Source organism: Copadichromis virginalis, linkage group LG23 (assembly GCF_057382275.1).
Source record: "Copadichromis virginalis isolate Kocher_CV1m ecotype Utaka linkage group LG23, C_Virginalis_male_GT1.1, whole genome shotgun sequence".
Classification (NCBI taxonomy): domain Eukaryota; kingdom Metazoa; phylum Chordata; class Actinopteri; order Cichliformes; family Cichlidae; genus Copadichromis; species Copadichromis virginalis.
Genome location: NC_140639.1, coordinates 284,615 through 311,180, shown reverse-complemented (window position 1 = coordinate 311,180; position 26,566 = coordinate 284,615). Strand labels below are relative to the sequence as shown.

Here is a 26,566-nt window from a genome sequence, read left to right as displayed (position 1 = left end):
TGCTTTTGTTCATTCCGAGTGTGTATTCTGTTGTTATTTTGCCATTTGTTAGGTTTCTGTTCTTTGCCTGCCTGCTCCCACTTCTCTGTGTTCCCTCTGTCTGTCCATGGTGTTTTTGTGTCTGCTCATGAGTCTGCCTGTCAAGTTCAGTGTCCTGTCTGGTTCTCTGTCTGTTAATTTCCTGTTTTATTCTGAAGGTTCATGTCTGATGTGAGTGTGTTCAGTTTACATTTCCCCTGTCCCGTCAGCTCTGATTTCTCCCAGCTGTGTTGCCCTCCTGTCTCTTATCCCCTGATTACTGGTGTGTGTATTTAAGCCCTGTGTGTTCTCCTGCCTGTTGCCGGTTCGTCTGTATTACTCCATGTAAGTCCGCGCTTTTCTGCATTCATCTGTGTCTCTCTGCGTCTCTGTATCCTCCGTCAGTCTGCGTCTCTCTGCCTTTCTCCCCGTGTCCTGTGGATTTCTAGTTGCTCTTTAGTTTTCCCAGTTTAGGTTTCCGTTAGTTTGTCTCATTATTCGTTTTCTGTTCCTGCCACTGACACCTTGTAAATAAACTCCACTAATCTTTTCATACACTGCTTGCTCTTGGGTCCTTTTTCCAACTCCACACGGCTCGCCTCGGCAGCCGTGACAGACGGTGTGGAAGGCATCCCCTTTGTTGGAACGACCGAGTTTCTTGAAAAACAGCTGAACTGTCTACGTACCAGATGCAAGGATCTAGATGCAGCTTTACTAGATAAAACACGGGAGCTGGAATCATTTAAAAAGCAGTACAATGATATGGTAAAGTCTTCCGAATACGCTTTATTCAAACAAAAACAGGAGCTCATTGGACCAGTGAACCAGATGATCAGAAAGGCTGGCAATGAAGAAAAAGAGATGGGTCATCTAAAATCTAGAGTGAAAGACGTTCAACTCCAGCTTAAATTAGAAAAACAGAAAGGACAAAAGCTCGCACCGTTGGTCCATAGAGGCGTGATGGGGAGATGTTATGGGGAGACTCCAACTCCGTCTCAGATCTTTCCACAGATTAAACCTCGTCCACCTCCAGTGCAAACTAAATTTATTCAAGTGGCTCCAAAACACCCTGGCAGACGAAGGCCTTCCCCAGAGTCTCCATCAACACCACCTTTCCTCAATTCTTATGATGTATTACCACCAATTGGAATAGGCCATTAGAAGTATACTTCATCTTGTCTCCCTCTATTCTCTTTCCATCACCCCCAACCGGTCGCAGCAGATGGCCGCCCCTTCTTGAGCCTGGTTCTGCCGGAGGTTTCTTCCTAAAGGGAGTTTTTCCTCCCCACTGTCGCCCAGTGCTTGCTCAAAGGGGATCTTTGGATTGTTGGGGTTTTCTGGCTTTTTCTGTAGTGTTTTCACCTTACAGTATAAAGCAGCTTGAGGAGACTGTTGTTTTGCCATGATGCAATATAGTATTAAATATTACTAAATTTTAAAAACATCTATTATAGCATCAAAGTAAAACAAAAAAACTAAAGTATACTTCAATGAAATTAATCAAAATGTCTAATCTGGCAAAAAAAAGAAAAGAAAAAAGGTTTCACCTTTAAATAAAAATCCAAATCACAAAAATTCTGATTTTTGTTGTGTGTGGGGGTTTTTGTGTGTGTTGTCAAGTATAAAAGTTTTGCACTCTGTCACGGTCTCGATGTCTGCCCGGCCGGCTCCGCAAGGTTACATATGTTTATTGTGTTGCTGCTTTCTTCCACTCGTCATTCTGCCTGGGCGGAGCTCAGGCCCACGCACCTGTCTGCAATTACGCTGCAACGTGTCCTGTCTGTATGGAGCCTGAGAGCTGCCAGAGTAATAATGTAGATACAGGCCTCTTTCTCCTTCTGCTGGTGTTCATGGTTTTATTCCATTGATGTTGCTATCATTTGTAAATATATTTATTTGGTGTTATTTTATCAATTTTCTACTACTGTCGTTCATGTATTTATTTTTTTTTTTGTATTTAAATATGATTTTTTTAAAGTAATGCTGCGAGTTAAATAAAGGTTTCATTGAATAAAAAAAAGATTTAAAGATGACTGGTGGCGGAAGCAGAGCACAGACTGTGAGAATCTATCGCCATCGTGTGGTGCAGAGATATATTTCCATTGAATTTAGACTACGAAAGCTTGGCTCACAGAGCAGCTGCAACACGAACAAAAAACATTAAATAGCAACATATTATATTATATTATAGTGCAAACAGTGCAGGCTTCAGCTCTGGGGAAGAAGCTGTTCCTCAGTTTGGGTGGATTCTGTCACTCACAGCGTTGTTAGCCCTCTTGTGCGCGCAGACTGCAACCCCCCCCCTCCCCTGCCCCCCCACTGTGCGTTGCCCTGATATCTGCAGTGTGAGGTTGGATCGCTCATTTTCATCCTCACACTGATGCCACTTATTTCGGTCTTTGTTTGACATAAAAGGGCATATTTGTCACTTTATTGCAACTATATTTGCACTCTTGAGCTCCTTCATTCACTGACTGATTATAAAGTTATTACTTGCGTTATGTATTCATCCTTTTGAACATAATTAATGAAGCCACATGTAATCACTAAAATTTGTATTTTGGGTACAATAAGAGAGTTTCAGATGGAATGCTGTTTTGTTTAAATTTCACCAACTTGCTGATGCCCACGGTTGTGAGTGCAGCTTCTTACTGTACATGGGTGGATGGTTGTAAATCACATCACAGATGCCAAAAACCTCTCAAACCAAGCCCTCTTGCCGGTGATGCTGTGCGCAACCTCGTGACAACCACATGACTGATACTAACTCCTGAGCTGACTGTATGCTAACATGCGCCACAAATAAGGGTCATATTTGGATTTAAAACAATCACCGAGAAGCTTCCACTGAATGCTACTTTCCCCTGCATGACACTGAAATCATTAACACATACTAACCCTCCATACCCTGTAGGAAACTCACTTGCTTGGAATAACATTTCAACAGGGAAAGAGTTGAGAGCAAATGTCCTTCTCTTGAACCTTCTGTCAGTCAGACAAGTGTAGCTTGGGCTTTTCTTTGCACAGGACAGGATTAACAATGGCGACATAAACGAGCTAAGGAAGCATAGAAACTGCAGAAAGGGCGTATGGCTCCTGTGTCAGTGAATCCAAACTACCTCTATGTTTGAACAAATCCAGTTACACAGCTCAAGAAAATATTACTCTAACGGAAGAAAAAGGCAGTATGTGTCTCAGTAGTACTAAAAAGCTATTATATCAAAACGTAAAGGGAAAACAGTTTGATGAGCTGTATAGTGAACTGAAACTGAAACAAAACGAAGCCTATCATTAGGAATACTGACTTTTTACAACTTCAGTTCTTTTTTCACTCAGTAGGTGGCAGCAAACTACAAACAATGGTTGCATTTTACACTCATCCGTTTTCATTAGAGGCAGAACCCAGAAGCACATCCAGGTTTAGGTCTACTGCTTGGTGCTACACAGAAACAGGCTGAACAGACTGGAACTCACATGAATTTGGACGAATCGAAGTAAGAACGTCACTTCTGCTCAATTGAATTGATTATCATGACCCTCACTAATAGCCACCTTAATAAGTTAAGAGCAATGTGCCAAAGTAGTATAAATATTTTAACTTTTGGCAAATCCAGCAGGTTGATTAAGTGATTTCACATCATGTGTTCAAACGGCTTGTCAGTTTTTAATATATCCCATGTGCGCATACTTAAGCTTTAAAAAAATACAGTCCAATGACCTGATAGATGTTTGCTGAACATTGTGGTTTACATCAGCACTTAAATTAAATCATAAAGAACCTGTTTTGTGTGGGCTGTTCGATACCATGAAGCAAGACCTCTGAACATCTCAGTTTTTACACACAAACACACGCACGCAAGCAAACAGTGTTTTATGTTCTGTCGTCTAAAATATTATAAATTTGCCCAAAATAGAAGTGTTTAAAACTTCTATACAGATCCTGTGCAGCTGCAAAGCAAAAATAAAAAACTCCCTCCAGGCAGAAGCGGCCATTTTCGTATGTGGGGAAAACCCCCACAAAAACAGAGGGGACAGGCTGGCACCAGAACACCATGGATGTGCCCCGAGATGAGTGTGAAAATGTGATTATCAACAAGCCCACCTGGGCTTCAGGTAGGCCGCACGCTTGTCCAGAGTTCACTTTGTCTTCAAGCGTTTTAATTTAAAACATCAACTGAGGCCTACCCCAAGCTAAAAGAAGCTAAACCTATACACCATGGACAGAGACAGTCTGATTGAGTTTTATTTTAGGCTGGGAATGAGCTACAAACGCATTTTGAAAAGCCTGGCAATGCAAGGAACCATCATTACGGAGAGACATTTAAACCGGATATTGAGAGCCAAGTCGCTTTACAGACGTAAGTACGACCTGGACGCCGGGATAGATTTTATTGTGAACCAACTGCAAGGGCCTGGGAAGGATCACGGTTATCGGTGGATGTTTACAAAGTGCAAACAACACGGCACTGCGATCAGGAAAGAAGACGTCAGGATCCTCATCTCTTTACTGGACCCATTAGGTTCCCAGGTTCGCCAGACCACACGTCTCAGAAGGAGGCAATATTTTGCTCAGGGGCCTAACTTTGTGTGGCACATAGACTCTTATGACAAACTAAAGCCATATGGGATATGTATTAATGGATGCATCGACGGTTTCTCACGCAACATCATTTGGCTGCGGGCCGCACACACTAACAGTGACCCAAAGGTTATCGGAGGTTACTTTGTGGAAGCAGTGGAGAGTCGTGGGGGTTTCCCCAGGCTCGTACGAACTGACATGGGCACTGAGAACGTGTTGGTCAGAGACCTCCAGCGTTATTTACAGAGAAATGACGGGGATGATAGAGCAGGAGACAGAAGCTATGTCACAGGAGCAAGTACGGCAAACCAGAGAATTGAGAGCTGGTGGGCAGTGATGAGAAAAGAAGGAGTCGAGTCATGGATCAAGCTTCTAGGAGAACTGAAGGACGAAGGATTCTTCTTTGGGGATTTCATTGACAAAGCTCTGTCACAGTTCTGCTTCATGTCAATCATTCAGGTAAATGACCCATATTATGATAACCAGTGGTGGTAATTAATTACATTAAATTACGCTGTTTTAGCAGTAAGGGTAACAAAATAATCGTTTACATACCGTAGTTAAAACGACATTACCTTTACCGAACGGTAAATGCAATGTATTCCTAACGTTGTTGAAGTAGGTCAACTGCACTCTGTATGTGCGTAATGGAGGCTGAAGCATCGACCCAGCCAAAGTTTTTAAATCAGGGAACACTTTGCCAATTGAACTGATCAGAAGTCAGCACGACTTAAATGTTGTTTTTTTCTGATCGGAGGACATTATCCTTGTCTGCGCTCATTCTGCATCAGCAGTTATGCTGCAGCTACCGATCTGTCACTGCCAGTCTGTCAAAAGCAGTCAGAGGCTTCACGCATCAGTAACTCTTCAGCGCTCTATCATTGGTACATTCAGGACTCAGATGATATTGGATCCCCTCATGGGATTGAAAAATATTGATTTTGTCACCTGTATTATGCGCATAAAGTTGAAAAGCTTTGCGCATCCGGACCAAGATTAGTATTAGTATTAGTATAAAGCCCAGATCCCACAACTCAGTGGTTTGCCTGGTGTGGTTCTTTCTTTTCTTTTTTTGCAATCACTCCCTCTTCCTTTGGTTTTCATTAAACTGCATCCAAACATTGCTGCTTTTCAATTCATTTAAGGATGCACCACACTTATTGTCGACCATTTTAAAAATGCCTTGTATTACAGCTCTGACCTAATTCTTGTTTCTTCATCAGGAGGTATTGAATGACATCCGGAGTGTTTGGAATGCTCACCGTATAAGGCCCTCAAAGAATAACAACGTGCCCTGTGGGATACCTGATGTCATGTACATGGCCCCTCACCTTTGGGGTGCAGAAGACTGTCTCGTTCCACTGACAGAAGATTTGACCTTGTGTAAAAATAGCTGCACTTTTGTTAGTTCAGTCCCATGTGATGTGCAAGTGTTTGATTTGTGCACAATAATAATGGAGGAATCAAGCTTGGAATTCCCATCTACCATGTCCCAGGCCCTTGATTTATATTTTCATCTCAGGGATACAGTTCGTTCACAGTTATTTGAGGCTACTTAAATGGACACAAACATACAAATGTAGTACATTTTGTACTTCAGTACGTATTCCTACAGCTTAATGTACTTATTATTAAGTAATTATTTTTCTCCAGTGTGTACTTATCTTGTCTTTGTATCAAAATTATCAGAAAAGACTGTATAACATAATTTTCATTTTATCCATGTCAGTAAATTAACTCATCATGAAGTGTTGCTTGCTCTTGGTAGTGTTAAAATCTCCCAATTCTTTGAATCTTTGGGCTGAAGGAAGGACAATACTCGGTGTATAAATGCTCAATCAACAATCTTTTATTTCCATACAATCCAACACTTTATGAGCATAAGCCATCATGATGGGGAGACATGCATGAAGAGGGTCACAGCAAATCTCAAAATGGTGACGGGCTACTCCGCTTCTTATAGCCTCTAGTGGCCCCCACCTAGTCGTAAAAGCCTAAACATTCACATTCTTTCTCTGTTACGGCGCCTAAGTTATGACCTCGGCTCCCTGTCTTTCTGCTCTCTGTAAAGGTGGGGGTATGGAATGTGGTCTGTCTCTTCTATTATCGGCACAAGGTCCTCTGCACACAACATTCTCTTCATGATTCAGCAGTATGAAATGTCAAGAAACAGTGTAACACATTCACAGCAGATCAAGGGTACAGGGTAATCCACACCTGTCTAACAAATCCAAAAATGGTCACATTCTTTTAACCTAAAAATATAAGGGAAACTAAGCTACATACTTTGCACACAATCTAGACTAAGGGATACATATATGTTCTACAGCTGTTAACATAATTCAACTACTTTAACTACAGATATAAGATAACATATGATAACAGAATAATCTCACAGTAGCTACAAAGCGTGGAGTATTAAACTAAAATATGATACAGGTTAGAAAAAAATAAATCCTTTTGGGATTGAGTTAAACTTATCAAACTGTTAAAGCATCAAAAGTTGTTCATAATAGTTTTTGGTAGCAAAAATGTGTTCATTTCTAACAAAAACAAGAGCACCTTGGATAACAACCACATAGACTGGCAATATAGCTAATGTTGTGATCAATTAGACAAGAAGACCAAGTAGGCTAAAGTGTAGAATCATAGTTGTGTCACCAATGCTCCAAATGTTTCTTGAGCCTATATTTTTGTTATTGTGGAATAGATTAAAGCAATCCCATGTTTGATAAAGAACGGCTTCTTTTCTTAAAAATCACAGCACGTGTATGACATTATAGAATGAGTAATTAAATAACTTTCAGCGGTGTCATTAGACATGTTCATGTTTAAAGATGTATAGAATGTAACAGAGAGGACAATGTTTTGTACAAATGAGAATGGTTTACTGGTGTCTTTCAAAATACACCATACTCAAAAACAGGTTGTATTTTGCATATAATAACAGGCTAAAATAACAGTTACATTGTGAAGAGGTTATACAAACCTCTTCACAATGTAACCAATCTCTGTAATTGACAACTTTTCTTCTAAACCCATTAGGAACATAAAGGTTCACATTCTTGTTTCTATTAAGATTTCTGCAAACATCTGAAATACTTTAATATAGAACATGCTTAATCAGTTGGAATATGGTATTTGTAATGGTGTTGTACTTATGTTTGTATATACAGTAGACAGCACTCAGCAATCTTCCAGTTTGTAGAACTGTTACTGTATGCTATATTGGAAATATTTGTTACTCTTCCTGTAGTAAAAAAGTATTAGAATGTTAAAATTAGTCATTTATTTTGGCACTAGCCAAAAACACAGTAACAATGTGTGCAGCAGGAACAGATGCACTTCTATGTTTAGTGTACGGATTCCTGCCAGGTGAAGCACTGAAAATTAAAATCATTTAAATATGTATATGTATTTTCAACTGGTGTTGTTTTGTGGTCTCATTCCCCAAGCAATTTGTTGCCTTATTTTGTCCCCAATATCTAACTGCTGCTTCTGCAAAGTCAGAGTGCTAAGTGCTGTCTACTACAGGCAACTCCACTTCAAATAACCTGAACATTCCCTTTAGCTTACTATTTTAATTAGCGGGAGAAACTAAGAAAGCACTTACTGACCAGATGAAAAAAAAGGCTGCACATGAAAAAGGCACAACGGGCTACACCGTTAAGAGAACTTAACGGCCCAGTCTATTGAACATTCACATTCATTCCTTCATGTTACTGTTAACTACACCCGTGTTTCTATGAACTGTTAGGGTGGAAAACCTAAAACGTGTAGGGCAGAGTGCCTTGAGGACCATGGTTGGGTAACACTGACCTACACCACATCCATCACCCACATAGAGCTTGCGAGAATGCTGTTAAATTCACTGCGAAAGTCTGGTTAGCTGTGATAACCAAGGGGCAGCTTTAGCACACATCCACATGTGTGGGATTGTGGTCTGCGGAGGAAATCTGTAGTTTCTATGAACTCAATTAGTATGGCTTTATCGAACAGATTGGATCCTGTACAGAACCGCAGGAAAAGCTGAAGATATCAATTTCTCCAATGTACCTTTTCAGGTAACGAGAAACTGTTGACTGGGCAGCTGTCATCTCCTCTGGAAAGATTAGAAGCTCCTTCACTGTTTTTACAGTTGGTTTTTTTTCTGCAATGAAATGATGCAGTCCTTCTGGTGGGAGTAAACCAGCTACAGAACCCACAACGGGACGCCAGCACTTGATTACAAACATTGGGGCCTGAATAAGTACTTTGTGTCCTATCTGTGATATTGACCTCAGATGAAATAATGTTTGAGTCCTCAAAGGCACTGATCAAATCAGTAAGACAATGACCTCTTCTAACAGTTAGTATTACGGGACAAGATCGTGGTTCAGGGGGTGCTTGGTCAGGAATATTGGCCTCTCCTGTCAGCCCCGGTGAGAGAGACAATGTGTGATGAGGTGGATCAGACTCTTTTTCTGTAAACAGTGTTTCAGGGTTTAGTTCAACCACACTAATATCCACCCTGTTATCCCCACTAATAATAACAACTGCATCAGAATCTTCACTTTCACCTACATTTGGCAGACCATCCCATGGTAATGTGTCATTCAGTTCCAAATATCCACTTATGGAAGCTCCATCATTAATTACAAAGTTTGATGGTTCTGAATTCACGTTTTCCACCAACAGATCATCAGCGGCCTGATTAGGTTCATTGTCAGTGAGATCTACCACAGAGGGCTGGGTTATTGCATGATCGGCCTCTACGTCTTGAGGCTGCTGTTGTGTTTTCTTTCTGGTACACAGATAAAGTCGCAGAATTTTGACCTTACTTTGCTTATACAACTCATCAACTGTACTGGAAGCATCCACATGCATCTGTGAGCTCTCAATATGAGTTGAATAGTGTGAAAGACTTTTGGTTTTTTTTGAGGTGCCATTGGGGAAAAACTGATTTTCAGCCATAAGTTTGATATTTGACACTGTTTCATTTTTATCTACAGATAAATGCCTTGTTGGGGCGACCATGGCTCAGGGGGTTGGGAAGCGTATCTGGGATACCAGAAGGTCGCCGGTTCGATCCCTGGGCTCTCTGTCCTGGTCGTTGTGTCCTTGGGCAAGACACTTTACCCTACTGCCTACTGGTGTTGGCCAGAGGGGCCGATGGCGCGATATGGCAGCCTCGCTTCTGTCAGTCTGCCCCAGGGCAGCTGTGGCTACAACTGTAGCTGCCTCCACCAGTGTGTGTGAATGTGAGAGTGAATGAATAGTGGCATTGTAAAGCACTTTGGGTGCCTTGAAAAGCGCTATATAAATCCAATCCATTATTGTTCCACCACCACTTACACACGTCACCTGTTTGAACCCACCCTTCTCCTCATCAAAATCCATCCAGCCAACCTCAATTCGTCTCACTGTTCGTTTTGCATTTGTATTTTCTGCCCACTGAGACAATTTCTTTTTAGGAGGCATTCCCTCAGCTCCTGTCAGTCTTTGTCGTAGCCTTGAGAGTATAGATTCTTTCCTGGATGGTGACGTGTTGCTTGTCTGCAGAAGGCCACAGTGGAGACTCTATCGCCAACTTTGGGGATGTACTTTGCCAGGTCACTGTCTGTCATTAAGGGAATGAGAGTTTCATCAATCTGAAAAATATAAATAACAAATTAATAAAAGTGTCAATATTAAAAAAACAATGAATACATACAACTGCATATTTTAGAGTTGTTTTTTGCTATCTACTTTTGATAACAGATACTTTTGGTAATGTGGTACACATTTGTCCAACATAAGATGAACAAAAATTACTTTTTAAATTACTCTTTAAACATATCATGTCATTAATTAATGTCATTGATTAAACCAAAATATGAAATTCAATAATTTATTTTAGAATGTGCATAGTAAATTGTGGATTGCGGCTCTCCGTTCAAAAACAAACACACAGACACACGCACACAGCAACAGCTGCAGTGGCTTACATTCTCATCTTCAAGTTTCTTGATCACATCTTCTTCAACTTTACGCTCTGTTAAAAATTCTCGCAGCCGAGTATCCATAGCTGACCTCCAAACCACATGAAAATGAAATTAGTATTTTTACACTCGGTTATAAATTTTATGTAGCAGATTTTTACATGATAGCCTACCTATAAAATCACTTTATATATGGCAAATCAGAATTTGATAATGATTGTTTTATTACTTAGATATTATCTATGGTAATGAGGAATGGAGCGATTGTCTACTTGGAGTTTAAGTAGTTCAGTATTAGCAATGGCAACCTGCATCAATACAAAATCATTCTGATCACTGTATGCTTTATTAGTTCCCTTGGCAACGTGATACCTGCAGTGAGCTACTGTAACTGCAAGGCTTCATCCGGTGATGCATTGAAAGCTACGGCTCATTTAGCATGCATTACCTTGACAAGTGTGACTCACATGATGCTACTTTCAAAGGAGATGTTCAGCGAAAAAAAGAGGCAATTTTAAGATGCTTTCCGTCTAAAACTGTTATTATTGTCCAGACCAGATTAGTTGCACCAGCTAGTATGGTGATGTGGCCAGGGTAAAAGAGAGACAACTTCGTGACACAGAGAACTAAGGTTTTATGTTGAACATACCTCGTTTATTAGTAGCCTTCAGCCTTGCTCTACTTTGAAACGTCCTACAGTTAAAAATGAGTTTACGGCTACATATTAGCACAACAAAACAACGTGTAGTAGCAACATGAGGATACAACATTTGAAACGTCAGCAGATACAATTTAGAACATAGTAACAATATAGGTCTGAATAAATAACTGCCGAATTGCGGGATAACAATATGAAATAAATATAAAATATAATACACTCACCTTAAGGACATCACCAACAGCAAGGACTCCGTACTATGGCTGACGCAGGCTCTAGTGAATGTGCCCTGGGATGATATATATATATATATATATATATCATCAAGTGTTTCGTGGGCACGTTATACCTATTTCGTGGCCTTGAAATGGTATTTCGTGGCCACAATTTATTTATTTTTTGTACCATGTCATCAGAGGGGCTCCGTACAGATCAGCTGCCTTTACACAGAGAAATGTGAATGCTCTAGAGTTATGGGCAGGGATAGCTCAGTAGGTACAGTGGTGGCCCTATGATTGGAAGGTTGGGGGTTCGAATCCACTGAACGGCTCCCCCGAGGTACCCCTGAGCAAGGTGCTGTCTCTACGCACTGCTCTTTGGGTGCCCAGTGTCTTCCCACTCCTTCTCTGAGTGAATGGGTTAAATGCAGAGAGGGATTTTCCCTCGGGGATCAATACAGTATTCATTATTATTATTATCTTATTAGTATTGGGCTAGGATAAATCAAGCTAGAAGCAGTCCATGAGCTAAAATGAGTGTGACGCTCCTGCAGTAACTGATCACCTACACACAGCTTGAACTGGATTGCCAAAAGGGTTGAAATTACATACAGAGTAAAGAGAGTGGTTCTTATATACAGAACATGCCTCATTCACCCATTCATAAAAGCAACTTTTCTGTGTTTTTTATCACACTCTGATGAATGCATCAGAAAGCAATTCAGGGTTCAGTATCTTGCCCAAGGGATGCAGCCAAGGACTGAACCACCAACCTTCTGATTAGTGACCTGCTCTACCTCCTGATTAACAGTGCACTGTGTGAATTGCCTGTCTGTGTGAATCTCAGGTGCTACTTGTTGTTTTCAGGTGAACACAAAACTTCACAAGACAAGAAGCTGTGGAGTAAACCAAGTGGAGGGGGGTGGCCCAAGGACATCGACCCTGCTGACAAGAAACAAACCAGCCTTTTCAGGAATAAGGTCGAAAAGGACGAGAGCTACATCAACAGTGTTCTGCAGCTGTGCAGAGTAAGATTCAAATGAATCCACAGCAGTCCACCTAGTCTTACTATGATGCATGCTGTCTGGTTGGAGTTTTGGGTTGATGCATGTTGGCTGGATGGTTGCTGGCTTTATGGATAGTTGGGTTAATGCAGGTTTGTTGGTTGGATTGATATTGAATGGATACATGTTGTTTATGGATGTTGTGTAGCCCAGGGTTACAAACAGATAAAAGTTAGAAACCTTTTGTTAGAATTATTACACAAGTTGTTAATGCATTTAAGTTAAAACATTCAAAGCTAAAAGAGCAACACTGGTTACGCTGGTGAGGCTGCTTGGCTCTACACTTGCTGTAGCTGTGCCTCTGACGTAAGAGGAACATTGTTGCTGTTGAAGCAGAGAAGCAGGTGAAAGCGTAATGTGTCTTTTGTTAGCTAGTAGATCTGGAGACTTGAAGCTCTTTCCTTATAAATACACAGTGTTTGCACTAACAGTTACAGCTGCTTAAATGTTAAAGCTGTTCACTTGGTAAACAAATGTCAAAGATTACAGTTCTATGTGATTAGCTAACTGGTGCTGTCTAAACTCACACTCCTTTGTGTTGGTGTTTTGGTTTGGAAGTTGAGTTGTTGTTGTGAGTTGAAAGCAAATGAACATGCATGCCTATTTGCACTGAGTTGTTTTAAAGTAGTGTTTTTGTTTACCACTGGTGTTATTAATTGGTATAATGAATAGAATATAGCGAGTTTGCTGCCTTAAAGGAGCAGTATGGATTAGATCTATGAAACGAATTAATTTAGTTTCACAATCGGTAAGGACCATATTACTATGTAACATAAAAAAATGAATTTGATAGTTGTACAACACATTAGAAAAAAGAACTTGCATTTAAATGTATTGTCCTTAGTTCCTTAAGCAGCAATTTATGGATTATTGGTAGCATGCGTGTGAAGTAATCGAGTGGTGTCGTTATAGCAATGTGGCCAAATATCGCATCAATCACAGCAATCACATCAATCTGTTCCCAAAGTCAAGGTGTGTGTCACGTGTCACGGGGTGGAAAGGGACAAGTTATCTAGGGTTTTTTACTATGCATGTTTTGCTGTGTTTTACCTTTTCAATATTTTAATATTGTACACTGGTTTATTTTTATGAGTTTTACTGCATGTTTTTTATGGTATTTATTTGGTGACTTGTCCTGGAAAGACTCCGCCCCTACCTGATTATAAACCTGATCACACCTGGGAGGTCACAGAGGCCAATAAGAGGGCCTGGCAGACCATGGAGAAAGAGGCTTGAGAGACGGGCAGGCGTGAGTGGTGTCAGGCGGCGGCGCCTGCAAGCCCGGAGGGCTGGTGGAGCTTGGCGTTCAGGAGAGGAGGATACAGTGCCAGCAACACGGAGCGAGCGGTCCGACTGCTGCAGCAACAGGAGGCCAGATTACGTGTCTGCAGGGAATTAGAGGCGGCGAGGCGGGCCGGTGCCGATTGGCGGTTACAAAGAAGCGGCGGGCAGAGTTAAGAGCTCTGCCCACCCGGGGTAAGTCTTTTGACTTGTCCCCTTTAATGAATTATAGCTGCCTAAAAGAATAGTGACTACCGCTGCCTTCCTTTCTTTAGCGCACCGGGGCGCAGAACGCGGAGAGGAAGGCGAGGACGCCGCCGGGTTTCCCTCCTGCACCGCTTCACTGGATTTTTAATTCTTAGTGACTCTTATACACTCAAAGTGAAATTTGGTGGTTTATTGCATTTACAAGACTCTAACATGTAATTTGAACACAATGAATTTATGTTTCTAAGGTGAACGTAATAAAATCATATAAGATCTACATGAAATTCACCAACTAGCACCTCTTAAATTCTTGTTGATATGACATGATAAAATCTAACAAGAGTGGTTAGCTGCCTTAAAGACTCGCGATATCACAAGATCACGTGAGATTCTAAACAAGAGGCAGGAAAGCACATGGTTTGCTCCACAGTCCTCTTGGAAAGGTAAGAGTGAATCTATCTTCATCCATCTTGATGAAAATACTTTTTGCACAAAGGTATCATTAGTTTGTCGATTCTTTTCAGTTCTATTTATTCACATTTGTTCTTTTGTTGTTGTTGTTGTTGTTTTGTTTTTTTTAATCTGTTTATGCCATTCTAGCTAGCTAACACGGCAGCACGGTGGTTAGCACTGTTGCCTCACAGCAAGAAGGTCCTGAGTTCAATTCCAACATCAGGCCGGGGTCTTTCTGTGTGGAGTTTGCATGTTCTCCCCGTGTTTGCGTGGGTTCTCTCCGGGTACTCCGGCTTCCTCCCACCGTCCAAAGACATGCAGCTTGTGGGGATAGGTTAATTGGATAATCCAAATTGCCACTAGGTGTGAATGTGCGAGTGAATGTGAGTGTGAATGGTTGTCTGTCCCTGTGTGTTAGCTCTGCGACAGACTGGCGACCTGTCCAGGGTGTACCCCGCCTTTCGCCCTATGACAGCTGGGATAGGCTCCAGCGCCCCCCGCGACCCTGAAAAGGATAAGCGGAAGCGAATGGATGGATGGATGGATAGCTAGCTAACACATTAGTGCAAGAATATAGCACAATGTCATGCTAGCATGATAGCCTAATATGAAAGACTTAGCTACTCCAAATATAGATATTGTTTATAACTTAAACTCTGCACATAAGCTAGTTTGGCTCTACCACAGAGACTGTTGTGATAAATTTACATTTTACGTGTGGGTTGTTGAAATTTGTAAGTTGCAACTGATGGAGAGTGGTTTATTTAACAACTTGTGTTTTTAGTACACTGAGGAGGAAAGACAAAACATGAACAGATATGTTTTCCTGTTTTGTTTTTTGTTTTTTAAATTAAATATTTTTCTACTTAAACTTAGACTTGCAGTTCCCTCCTGTAAAGATAATAAATGTTTAATCTTATCAGGTGGTGAAAGGTCTGGAGAGCTGGCAGGCCCGTTCATCAAATTCATGGTGAGCTAATATTTTTCTTAAATTATCACATTCCCATGTTAAAAATTTAATATATTCATTTGTAAGTGACATAGTTTTGAGACCAAGAAAACATTGCATTCTGATTTTATGTACACATCATCTAAACTTTCTTGAATTGGGGGTATGGCATGATTAAATTAATACAAAGTAAAAAACAATATTAGAATGACAGAATTGTCTAAAATGCATGAATACTATTTGAAAAGATTAAGACTGTAAAACAATAGCCTCTGTATTTCTCACAAATTCCTGGTAATTCAGTTAAAAGTTCTTTAATCCCACTGCTAGGTCGTTGAGATGGATTTCCGTATATATTTGTTTCCCCCCCCCCCCCCCCCCACTCTGTGTACTGATGCTGTTGAAATCAGAAGAGAATACATCGCCAAAGGTCTTTGCGTGTACCTGAATGAAGATCCTGAGCTGGTGAAGGATTACCTGGTATGTTAACTTGCCTGTATCCTTAACTAAGGAGATGATCAAAGATAAGCTTGAACTACATGCAAAAAGTTTCAGGGGATGGGGTTTTCCTATAAATTACCGGTGGCTGTAAAAAAAATAGCTTTTAAAATGGGAAAAGTAAGAGCTTTAAGTTTCTCACTGGATACTACACGTAGGGCTACTCGATTATGGCAAAAATGATAATCACTATTATTTTCACTGAAATTGAGGTCTCGATTATTTGACGATATTTATTTAACCCTTTAAGACCTACTATAGAACAAAGTCCGCCAGAGCTTATATTATTTTTTTACATGTTATAGTGCCATTGGGAGCATTTCAAGTTGCTATACATCAATACAACTGTTATAGCCCATATTTTAATAATATGTATGCATTAAGTCCATAGTAACTACATTAAAATGGAGCACTGTAACAAAAAATAATTTCCCCCAGGGATCAATAAAGTATTCTGATTCTGATTAATTGCAAAAAGTGCAATAAACTACAAAAAAATTGAAAATCGTTTTTTACATATATTTCTACTTGGAGAAATTTAAGAGGTTTATCCCTCAAAACTTTAAATGCAAAAAATAGTTTACAACAACAGGAAATTTATTTTGAGTGTCTTCATAGTTTTATTTTGGAGATAAAGCAATTTTTATATACTGCAGGGAAAACAATCCTATGATTCAAATTTGCAAAGAAAACAGCATGTGCATCAAAATAAACTATTTCCAGCAGTGCAATATGAGTTCTAAGCATCCCAGAAACTATTCAGTAAAGTCTAACATGACTTATAAAAACACCAGTATAGGTGTTTAAGGCCTACAAGTAAAAAAACTACAGTTTCCGCGAAGATGACGTCACTTCGGGTTTCTGGCAGGAAATGGCGGACGTGCGATAGTTCGCGCTGACGTCTGTTTCAATGTGGGAAGTGTTGCGAACAGCTGATCAAATCGGCAAAGCGCGTTTCTGGAATATTATGTGTTTGTTCCTGCTAGTGCGTTTTGTGCAATTTTTGCAACCGTGACCTAGGACAAGCTGATAGCATAAGATGTAAGTACGACTCCTCTGGTTTCATATGCAAAAAATTATTGCGCTAGCTTACGCGGTTCCGGTTCTACAGGGATTTAAAAATAGTTACGCAAAACGGAGCATGCCCGCTCTGACTGTAAAGGTTAACAATAACAATGTATTGAATAATGACTTTAACAAATAATATAAAATGGTGTGCAAATACTGATAACAGTGCAAATGTTTGCAATATAAGAAATAAATGTAAACATCTGTTTAGTGAACTTTGCAGTGGTGCAGCTACAACACCGTAGCAAAGTTTACACACGATGTCTGACTCGGCGAACCCATAATGTTTCCACACCACTGAAGTTTTTTTTGTTTTTGTTTTTTTACCCCTCTTTTCAACCAACGGCAGTCACTCTCCTCTCCAAATAACTTCTGCTTAGCTTTCCGAGCTTCCCTCGGGTCCTCTTAATTGTTGTGACGCGTGTTGGAAACAAGAGGTGCGCTCGATTTGCCACACGGAGCAGCGCGAGAGTAAAGCACGAGGGAGGGGCTAATAATCGGCTCAGTCACTTTTAATGATCGTTGAAAGCCCAGATCGTAATCGTGATTAAAATTCGATTAATTGAGCAGCCCTAACTACACGCACCATTCTTGAGTGTTTTATACTATCATTATTATAATATCATTATAACCTCATTCATACAAGATTTTTATGTAACATTTACACTTCAATGGATGTATCAGGAGCAACTTGGGGTTCAGTGTGTTACCCATTGATAGTTTTAGTATCAGATTAGAGAAGCCAGGGATTAAAGCAGTAGACAACTTGCTCTACCTCCTGTGCCACAGTCACCCCTATCACAACTCAAGATTTTGAAAGACAGAACATTGTTGAGGTATTGAATGAACTTCTCTTGAGTGAGGAAAAATATCGGGCAGTCATTTTTGATTACATTTACATTATTATAAGGCTTGAATGAATAAAGCTTTTAGGTATTTTACATTAATGTAAAACAGATGTACTTTTAAAACTGTTTGCAATGGACATTAGTGAGAAATCATTATCTTTTTTTTAAATTTGTTTGTTTTATTGTCACAGGAAGTTGATAGAAAGCATGGCCACTGCCATAGCAGAGACAGTCTTTGGAATCTGTGTCATTCGGTCAGAGGGTGCGGAGCCAGCGATGACCCTCAGGATGTTATGATTGTTCTAGAGGGGGTGGAAGTGATGGGTGAGTTGGGCAATGTAGTTTTTGCAGTGACAATGTTGCTTGGTCTGGTCTATTCACTGAACCTGAAATTTGCTAGAAATTGGAGAAAACAAAAAGATGTGTATGACAAATTTGTATTTACCTTTTAGATGTAATAGTGAAATGTATGTTAACCAGACTCTAGACTTTGTTAAATGCTCCAAAAAATTACTCTTTAAATTAACTTCAAATAATCATGGAAAGAATTTCCATGTGATTAAAGTGTTTTCTATTAGCATTAAAGACTTGTGTTGGAATAACTTAATTTGTATGAGTTGGTTTAACTCAATTAACTTAAGCTGGGACCAAATTTAGTAAATTAGTTGGAGAAAACCTGAATTGAGTTGGAACAAAACTCTTTGTTGGATCAACACTATTAAAATATATTGGATCAAAATGCAGTAAATACATTGATGAATCAATCTTTAATTAAGTTGGTCCGACTTGAGTGCATTAAGTTGGAGTAACAGAATTGCATAATGCTAAAATAAAGCAATTTAATCACGTGGAAATTCTTTCCATGATTTTTTTTTTTTTTGTTCATTTAAAGAGTTGTTTTTTTGTTTTAGTGTACCGTGGCGGACGCCACTGGACTTTTAATGTTGTGTTTTATTGATTTTTATTGTGTTGTCCCCTGGCCAGGGTTGTTTTAATTCATTTTATATTTTTAACTATAAATATCAATCTGTCAATCCTTTCCGTGGCCGGGTGAGGTTTCCCATGTTGAGTCAAATTAAGCCGCAGGCTCCACAGTTTTTAATTTGTGTGCTTTCCCTTGGCGACTCCACTGCTCTGTCCGTTTGGAGGAAGGTTTCCCTCCTTTAAAAACACTGTGGAAAAAATAAAATCACCTTTGCTCCGTTACACACGCAGGAGCGAACCGCAGCCTTGGGCTGTATATTTTGCCCCTTGGTTTAATTTCCAGTGGTCTTTGGCTATTGCATTGTGCATTAGCATATGCGAAGGGCCTGTCCCCCAGCTCCATCTGTCCTCCTCAGAAATGGCAGTAGTGGCCCTCTGATGCCCTCTACCCAGTCGGTGTAGAATTACCTGGCAGACATTGTAAAAACAGCCCCTTGCTGCTGCTGCTGCTGAAGGTTGAATGGCACTATTTGGGCCTCCCCCAACAGAAAAAGCAAGAACTGCGACTGTTCTCGCTCCCATCGGCTGCTCATGGTGCATGGCAGTCCGCAGCTCTCTCCTCCAGGCCCCAGCGTTCCAACTGAAATAGGGGAGGCATGATTGAACAATGGCTGCCAGCCATGCTGAACCCACAGCACCACCCCTGGATGTTGCCTTGCATGGAGGGAGAATAAATAACAGACTGTGACACTTGCACTTCGATTAGTTGATTAGTAGTGTATGATAGCAATAAATCAACAAAAGGATCAATGAGTGCATTTCTGGCTCTGGTCACACCCCTCATTCTATGATGTCATTCTAATGGTATCATGTTGTCCAGGTCATGGAGGATGCCATCAGACTGAACAATGCTGTGGACACTCATCCGGAGTATTTTAAGGATGAGGAGGAAGTGGAGGAAATTCAGGAGTCACCATAAAACGCGAGGTTTTTTCTGCCCTTTATCCCCGTCCCTCTTCTCCACTGTTTCTCCCCCCTCTTCCTTTCTCCCTTTTCTTTTCCTCATTCAAGTCAGTCCCGTATCTAGCGAGTGAAAATAAAAAATATAAAAAATAAAAAATAAGATGCAGCAATTTTACGAGGAAAATACTAAAAAACGAAGACAAAGCCAATGCTGCAGACAGAAAGTTAGAAGAGGTCATTGAAATGTATGATTCCAAAATAAAGCTTAAGAGAACAGTAAAAAATAGTAGTGTGGCCGTCAATGCGGTTAAGGAACGCGAGGAAGAACGTCAATCCTCGCAGTGTTGGATTGACGGTGTTTTGTGGCATAATACACAGTTACAAGACGAAAATGAATTTATGGTGACCAAACTGAAGATTTAACAGATGAGAGAGCAAATGGGCAAAGCGAGTGGAAAATAAACCATAAAAGATGAATCAAATAGACCATTACGGCAAGGCTGGGATGGTCAATTTGGTAAAGTAAATCCGTTGGGCATCTTTTCTCGCCTTCAGACAATAATTCTGATGGCCAAAGAACCAAACGGGACAGGCAAAAAAAAAGAATAAAATGCACTTGAGTTTGAAGTTGAGGAATAACTCAAAAGAAGCTATATGACAAGGGAGTGAATTATGGAAAAAAGAAAAAGTGATTGAAGTAGTTTTAAAAGAGTGACTTAGGAGTGCCCTCGTACTGAGTGATCAAAACCAGTGATCACTGTAGAAAGAAATAAAATAATTTAACAAGGTGGTAATGTTTGAACATGTATTTGTCTTGTCACAGCAACTTATTGAGAGATGACTGTGTGTGTGTGTGTGTGCGCCTCTCTTTCAGGAGAGGAAGCATAGCAGATTTGGATAGGAAATTTATAGTTTAGTGTTGATACGTTGTTGTAATGGGGTTATCTTATGCTGAATCTAAGTATGTTAAAGTGCATAAAGGGGGCGATTGTTGTGTGCAAATTGTGTGGTTTTAACAAGACTTTCGGTGTATTGAGGAGGTGAAATTACATGAGTTGACCTGGGAGTGTCAGGACTCTGGTGGCACAACTTTTTGTTTAAGATTTTTGAGGTTGTTGTGGAGATGGGTTGATTCTGTCAGTTAGGTTTGGGTTGTTTTTGTTTTTAATAGAGGGAGTTTTATTAAACATGGACGTCTAAGAAGGGGCCCATTATTTTTGTAACAGTGCACTTAAAGAAAACCTGTCAGGTGCTTTGATGAGCTAATAATCAGCTCTCTTTTTTTTCTCATTTTTGTTCTAAGCAGGCCTGCAACAGTGAATAACAGCGGTGACAAATTCTCGGGAGAGCAAATATAAGGTGGGCTTTCCAGATTACAACTGGCTGAGGAGAAGGCTACCAGTGGGGACCTGATCAGATTGAAAGTCCCTGTCTAAAAGGAGGTATGGGTTCCCCAAGCGAATTCGGTCAGATAATGGGACCCATTTTAAAAACAAAGATTTGGCGGAGGCAGAACAGAGGCTGGGGGTGCAACACACGTTTGGAACTGTGTATCATCCTCAGTCCCAAGGGAAAGTAGAAAGGATGAATCTAAATTTGAAGAACAAAATTTGTGCTCAGACGGGGCTAAATTGGGTCGCATCCCTGCCCATTGCATTAATGATCATAAGATGTTCTGTTAACCAATCCACAGGCTTCACGCCGTACGAGCTGTTGACAGGACGACAGTTTCCAGGTCCCTGGACGGCAGTCCCGGCTGAAGAGAGTATAAAAAGTAACAGAACGCATGCAGAATATTGGAAAGAATTAAAAGCTCTTGTGTCTAGTTTCACACAACAGGTTGCAGCAGGAGTGACCACGGTGGACAGGTCCGACGCCAAGGTGGTGTGGCTGAAGGTCATCAAGCGAAAGTGGAAAGACCCGAGGTGGACGGGGCCATTTGAAGTGAACGCTCGTACCACAACAGCGGTCCAGTTGAAGGGGAAAGGCCAGACCTGGTTCCATTGGTCTCAATGTGCAGTGGCAGACGAGAGCTTGGTGGAGACAAGCTCATCCCCAAATAGTCTACCTGGGAAGTCGAAGAAAGAAGAGAAGGATCCGGGGCGTCTCTTCACTCAAAGAGGAGGTGCCAAAGAGGCGTGAAGCGTGATAGGCTGGGGCTCCAGCCTAGAGTTAGAGGAGAGTAGGGGAACCAAAACCATGGGCTTGTGGGGAGATTGGAAAATAACTGGGGTGTTGGCGTGCGTGAGTGTTCTAATGTTTCTTTGTTTTTTGGCAGACAGGTGAATTGCCCAGACGCAGAAGTCTACCCGCTTCAGAGTCCAAATTGATTGCGTTGCCAAGGAAGGTTAAGCGTGAAGTCTCAGGTAAAAGGGATGAGTGCCTCAGCATATATGGTGGACTAGAATTAGACTATGTTAATGGGTCCACCACTTCATTCACGTTTGATTTGTGCAACGTTTTTATCTGTAAGGGAGCTGACAGTAGCTGGAGGGGATTTAATGTGTGGGTGTGTTGGGATTATGCTGTGAACACATATTGTGAAAGGGGAAGTCGTCCTTATGCCAATTGGTGTCGGAACTGGGATCAGGTAAAAGGTTACACTGGGGAAGATTGGGAGGCGTCAGAGCAGGGGCCAGAGAATGAGCTAAAACTTCAGAGAGATTATAGTCCGGCCCAGAATCCATTGACCTTGTCAATGGGGAACTGGTGGTGTCAAAATTCCTTATATTTAGTTCTGGGTGTGGAAACTGTAGGGATAGATCCAAAAAGGTTAATAAAAGTTAATTTTCTTAGTAAAGCTAAACCAATGAGGCCTGTAGTAAGGGACAATGGGACATCACTGATAAAAATTAACCAAAACTCAGATAGGAAGGTAGTTGCAGTTGACTACACTCGCCTGAAAAGATTTAATTGAACGTGCCACCGGATTCAGTGACAGCAATCTCTGGCTGGATTGGGTGGCTCAAAATGCTAGGGAACAGCATGTAGATGATTGTGTTGCCTGTGCTACAGCTAGACCTCGTTTGTTTACTGAGCCTGCGCCTCTGTATCCAGAGGATGAGTGGGGTTATAATTGCATGTTGAGATTAACTAGAGAAGCTGTGGCCACGGGTGACTGCATCACACTGTCAAGTTTATATCCACCAATTGACAAGCGTACGCAGACAGGTTCATTCATACCTAAACAAAATAATTACACCTGTTTTGAATTTTCTACGGACGCCGTGAAATACACTCTGGGAGAAATTGACCCTAGTTGGTGTGAGAGGACGCTCACGGGAAGGACCACAAATAATGTAAGTGACCCAAACACCATAATAGGTACATGGGCTAGAGGTGGGTTGTATTATTACTGTGGACATCACACCCTTTTGGTGCATGTTCCTTTGGGGAGTGTGGGGACATGTGCTATGGTGCGGTTAGGAGCACCATTGATGCTAATAGGGAGTAGGGTAAAAGCCATTCCACAACATGACACGCGTACATTGACAGTCAGATGTAGGAGACGCATGTTGAGGGAAAGAAGCACAACGGGTACACAGATTTATGACCCGAGAACTGACTCGCCTACCTGGATTGACTCGATTGGAGTTCCCAGGGGAGTTCCTGATGAATATAAATTAGTTAACCAAATAGCAGCAGGATTTGAAAGTGTGTTCCTATGGATAACTCCAAATAAAAATGTTGATCGCATTAATTATGTTCATTATAATTTGCTGAGGCTCTCAAACCTTACCAGGGACGCCATGGTGGGCTTTGCAGAACAACTGGGGGGGGAACATGCATGTTGTTTTTCATCTGCGGTGACGCATATTACTGGTCATCATATGTATGTTACACCCCAAGTATTGTTCGGGGAAGATCGCCGCTGTTTGAGTGATCGTGCTCTACTTCTCCCCCCCCATATATATTTCAATAAAATCCTTGTTTTGACGCACCTTATTGGGACTTTGTAGTCGTTTGTCTTTTCTTCAAAATACGAATCGGGACAATAATAGCGAGTCAATCCAGTCCAAAAGCATAAAGAACTATTTTACTATGACAAATAAAACAAATGAATGAGCTCATTTTGCTGAGAGTGGAGAATCTGATTACTTGCGCGGGAGGCTCCACTATTAGCAATACCTGGTGTGAATACATGGTGTGGATGTGTGTGTGACTGGATGAAGGTGGGGATGAATAAATGTGGACAAACCACTTGCCATGCCAGCAAGAGAAAGGGTTTGCTTTGCTTTTGCCATAAGCAAGGGGAGTGGAAGGCTTAATTCTGGCGATGTTGATTTTGGGTTGCTGATGTTTGCTTTGAGAAAATTTCTGTTTTATTGACTGGGGTTAGATTATGGTATTATAGTATATTGTTGGGAGAATGCTAAAGGGGAAACATTTTTTTGATATAACTCATGTTACCATTAACTGAAGAAACACATGACTGATAACTGTTCTAAGTTTATTTTTATAACACAGATTGGATCATAAGGGGGAAAACTGAGTATGGAATGTGAAGTTCAGGTTTTGTTTTTAGGAAGTTCCAAGGATGCAGGCTGTGGATAGAGCCGGGAGTTCGAAAAGATGTGACATGATGATTAAATGGATTTCATTCCTTAAAGACAGGTTTGCAGGGTCGGAGCAAATATACCTGAGAGGAGGATTGCTGAGGTGTTTTGAGGGATGATATGACTAACTGTATTTTTCTTTTAATTTCCTAAGCTTGGGTGGAGCATTTTTAGTTTGACACATGAGATGTGTCAAAAAAGGGGGAATTTAAGGTTTAATTTGAAATGGGTTTTAGGATTATTTTATAACTTTTGGGGTTTTTGATCATTTAGAGATGGTAAAACTGAAGCAGAAATTGTTACTCTAACGGTCCTAGGGACAGAAAATGGTCCCGCCCGATCAGCGGGCGAAGCCGCTGCTGCACGCCGGAAATGAGGCTTCATTTCCCGCAGGTCTGTCAAAGCAGCCCGCTGTTGCTCTTGCTGTTTTCCAGCCCCGGGTCAAATGTGGAGCAAGGGCGCCACCCGGTGGACAAATAAAATTACAATTCTAAGGCCTCTTGTCCAAAACAAAAACGAAACCTAAGCCGTCACCCAGATGTTAACGGTAATAATTCTGCAGTGAAAAATAGCGTTTATAATGGCTTTCAATGGGGCACAAATCGACCCTAAGCCCAATAGTGTAAGTTTATTTGTAGCTTAGCCACTGAAGCTAATTGAAGGAAGTCGGACTTGAATTTTGAAATAAAATCATATCAAACTTTTTTTTTTTTTTTTTTTTTTTTGGAGAATTTGGCTATAGTCCATTCAACACTGTGCAAATGGCATGTAATCAAAATTTGAAAATAGCCACAAATCGACCCAAGACCCTCCAGGGGTAAGGAGCAAAATGAAATAAAAAGGCTATACCAAAAACGGGTTATAACATAGGAAATGTGAGTGTTAAAATGAAGTTGGTGTTAACACACAGGAGTTGTTTTTAGGCAGCATTTAGCTATGATAAAATGTATGCATGAGTAATTGCTTATATGCTTAAACTTAATTGATTAAAATGGTTGTTCTCTCTTGGATCTTTTAGTAGAATAGGCGCTTATAATGATTTTCTTGTGAAAGGTGACTTTAGATCAGAGTTAAGGCACTTGCAGCAGCGACAGTTTTGTGTACAGGATGTTGATGATCAGATAAGGCGAGCAATAGGAAACATGCAGGGACGTGAAAGCAGCGCTTAAAATGATGAGTAACGTTGAAGAGTATATATATATATATATATATATGTGTGTGTGTGTGTACAAATACAAGTCAATAAGTCAAGAACATAATTAGGATCATGCTTTTGATTAAAGAGTCCCAAACATAAGTTAGGGAGGCGCAGGAAAAGCTGTTTTGTTTCCTTTGCAGAAGGTCTCGGCGACCACAGGGGGGTGAGGATCCTGGAGGCCTGATGGACCACAAGAGAGGGACGCAGAAAAAACCTAATCTTACGCATGGAGTGTTCTCAAGTGGGAGCTGGCATTTTATTATTGGACCACCTAGATGACATGAGGTTGTCTGATTTGCTGAGCCAGAGGATGGATGTCAGAGAAATGAAACAAGTAAAGTGTAGTGACCCTCTTTTTAGGGAAAGTGGGTCAAAAGAGGGAGTGTGGAGATCAGGGAAATTATTTTGCTGCTATTGTTAATAATCATCATCATTACCATTGCATTAATAATATAATCTACAGCACTGATATTGCATTCAGATGTTTAAACATATTGGCACCCAATTAGCCTTTGTTACAGGTGCAGTTATAACCAATTTAAACTGAGTTGAATCTATAATAAATGCTTTTGATTGAATGCTTGTTATAATCTTAAGTGTGTATGTGCTGATTCTGTTGATTCTGAGTACACTCTGTGCAAAGTCAGAGTGACAGGAAACTCCGACTACTCCCCCCACGCGTGTGTTCATTAAAATCAATTGTTTGACCAAGCTCTTCTGGACCATGGTTGTTTTTACTCTCCTTCCTCAATATTTGAACTCTTAACAGTTGTCAAGTATAAAAGTTTTGCACTCTGTCACGGTCTCGATGTCTGCCCGGCCGGCTCCGCAAGGTTACATATGTTTATTGTGTTGCTGCTTTCTTCCACTCGTCATTCTGCCTGGGCGGAGCTCAGGCCCACGCACCTGTCTGCAATTACGCTGCAACGTGTCCTGTCTGTATGGAGACTGAGAGCTGCCAGAGTAATAATGTAGATACAGGCCTCTTTCTCCTTCTGCTGGTGTTCATGGTTTTATTCCATTGATGTTGCTATCATTTGTAAATATATTTATTTGGTGTTATTTTATCAATTTTCTACTACTGTCGTTCATGTATTTAATTTTTTTTGTATTTAAATATGATT

At 40.7% G+C, this 26,566-nt stretch overlaps 1 protein-coding gene and 1 long non-coding RNA gene across 4 annotated transcripts; both read left to right on the top strand.

Annotated features, from left to right (window-relative positions):
* The first annotated feature begins 3,388 nt into the window (after window positions 1-3,388).
* Window positions 3,389-7,845, top strand: LOC146679848 (uncharacterized). The gene is made up of 2 exons (XM_085448034.1): window positions 3,389-5,056; window positions 5,821-7,845. Exons 1-2 carry the CDS (start codon window positions 4,235-4,237, stop codon window positions 6,154-6,156), a joined length of 1,158 nt encoding a protein of 385 aa, XP_085304160.1. The 5' UTR covers window positions 3,389-4,234; the 3' UTR covers window positions 6,157-7,845.
* A 5,794-nt stretch (window positions 7,846-13,639) lies between these two features.
* On the top strand, window positions 13,640-26,153 carry LOC146679847 (uncharacterized). 3 transcript variants are annotated; one of them, XR_014917884.1, is made up of 6 exons: window positions 13,640-13,973; window positions 14,054-14,428; window positions 15,362-15,408; window positions 15,718-15,867; window positions 17,993-18,125; window positions 19,606-26,153. It is a non-coding gene; the product is annotated as an uncharacterized LOC146679847 (long non-coding RNA). The 3 variants fall into 3 exon arrangements; XR_014917885.1 differs by having other exon boundaries at window positions 13,654-14,428; window positions 19,606-22,054; window positions 25,583-26,153; XR_014917883.1 differs by having other exon boundaries at window positions 13,655-14,428.
* The last annotated feature ends 413 nt before the right edge of the window (window positions 26,154-26,566 follow it).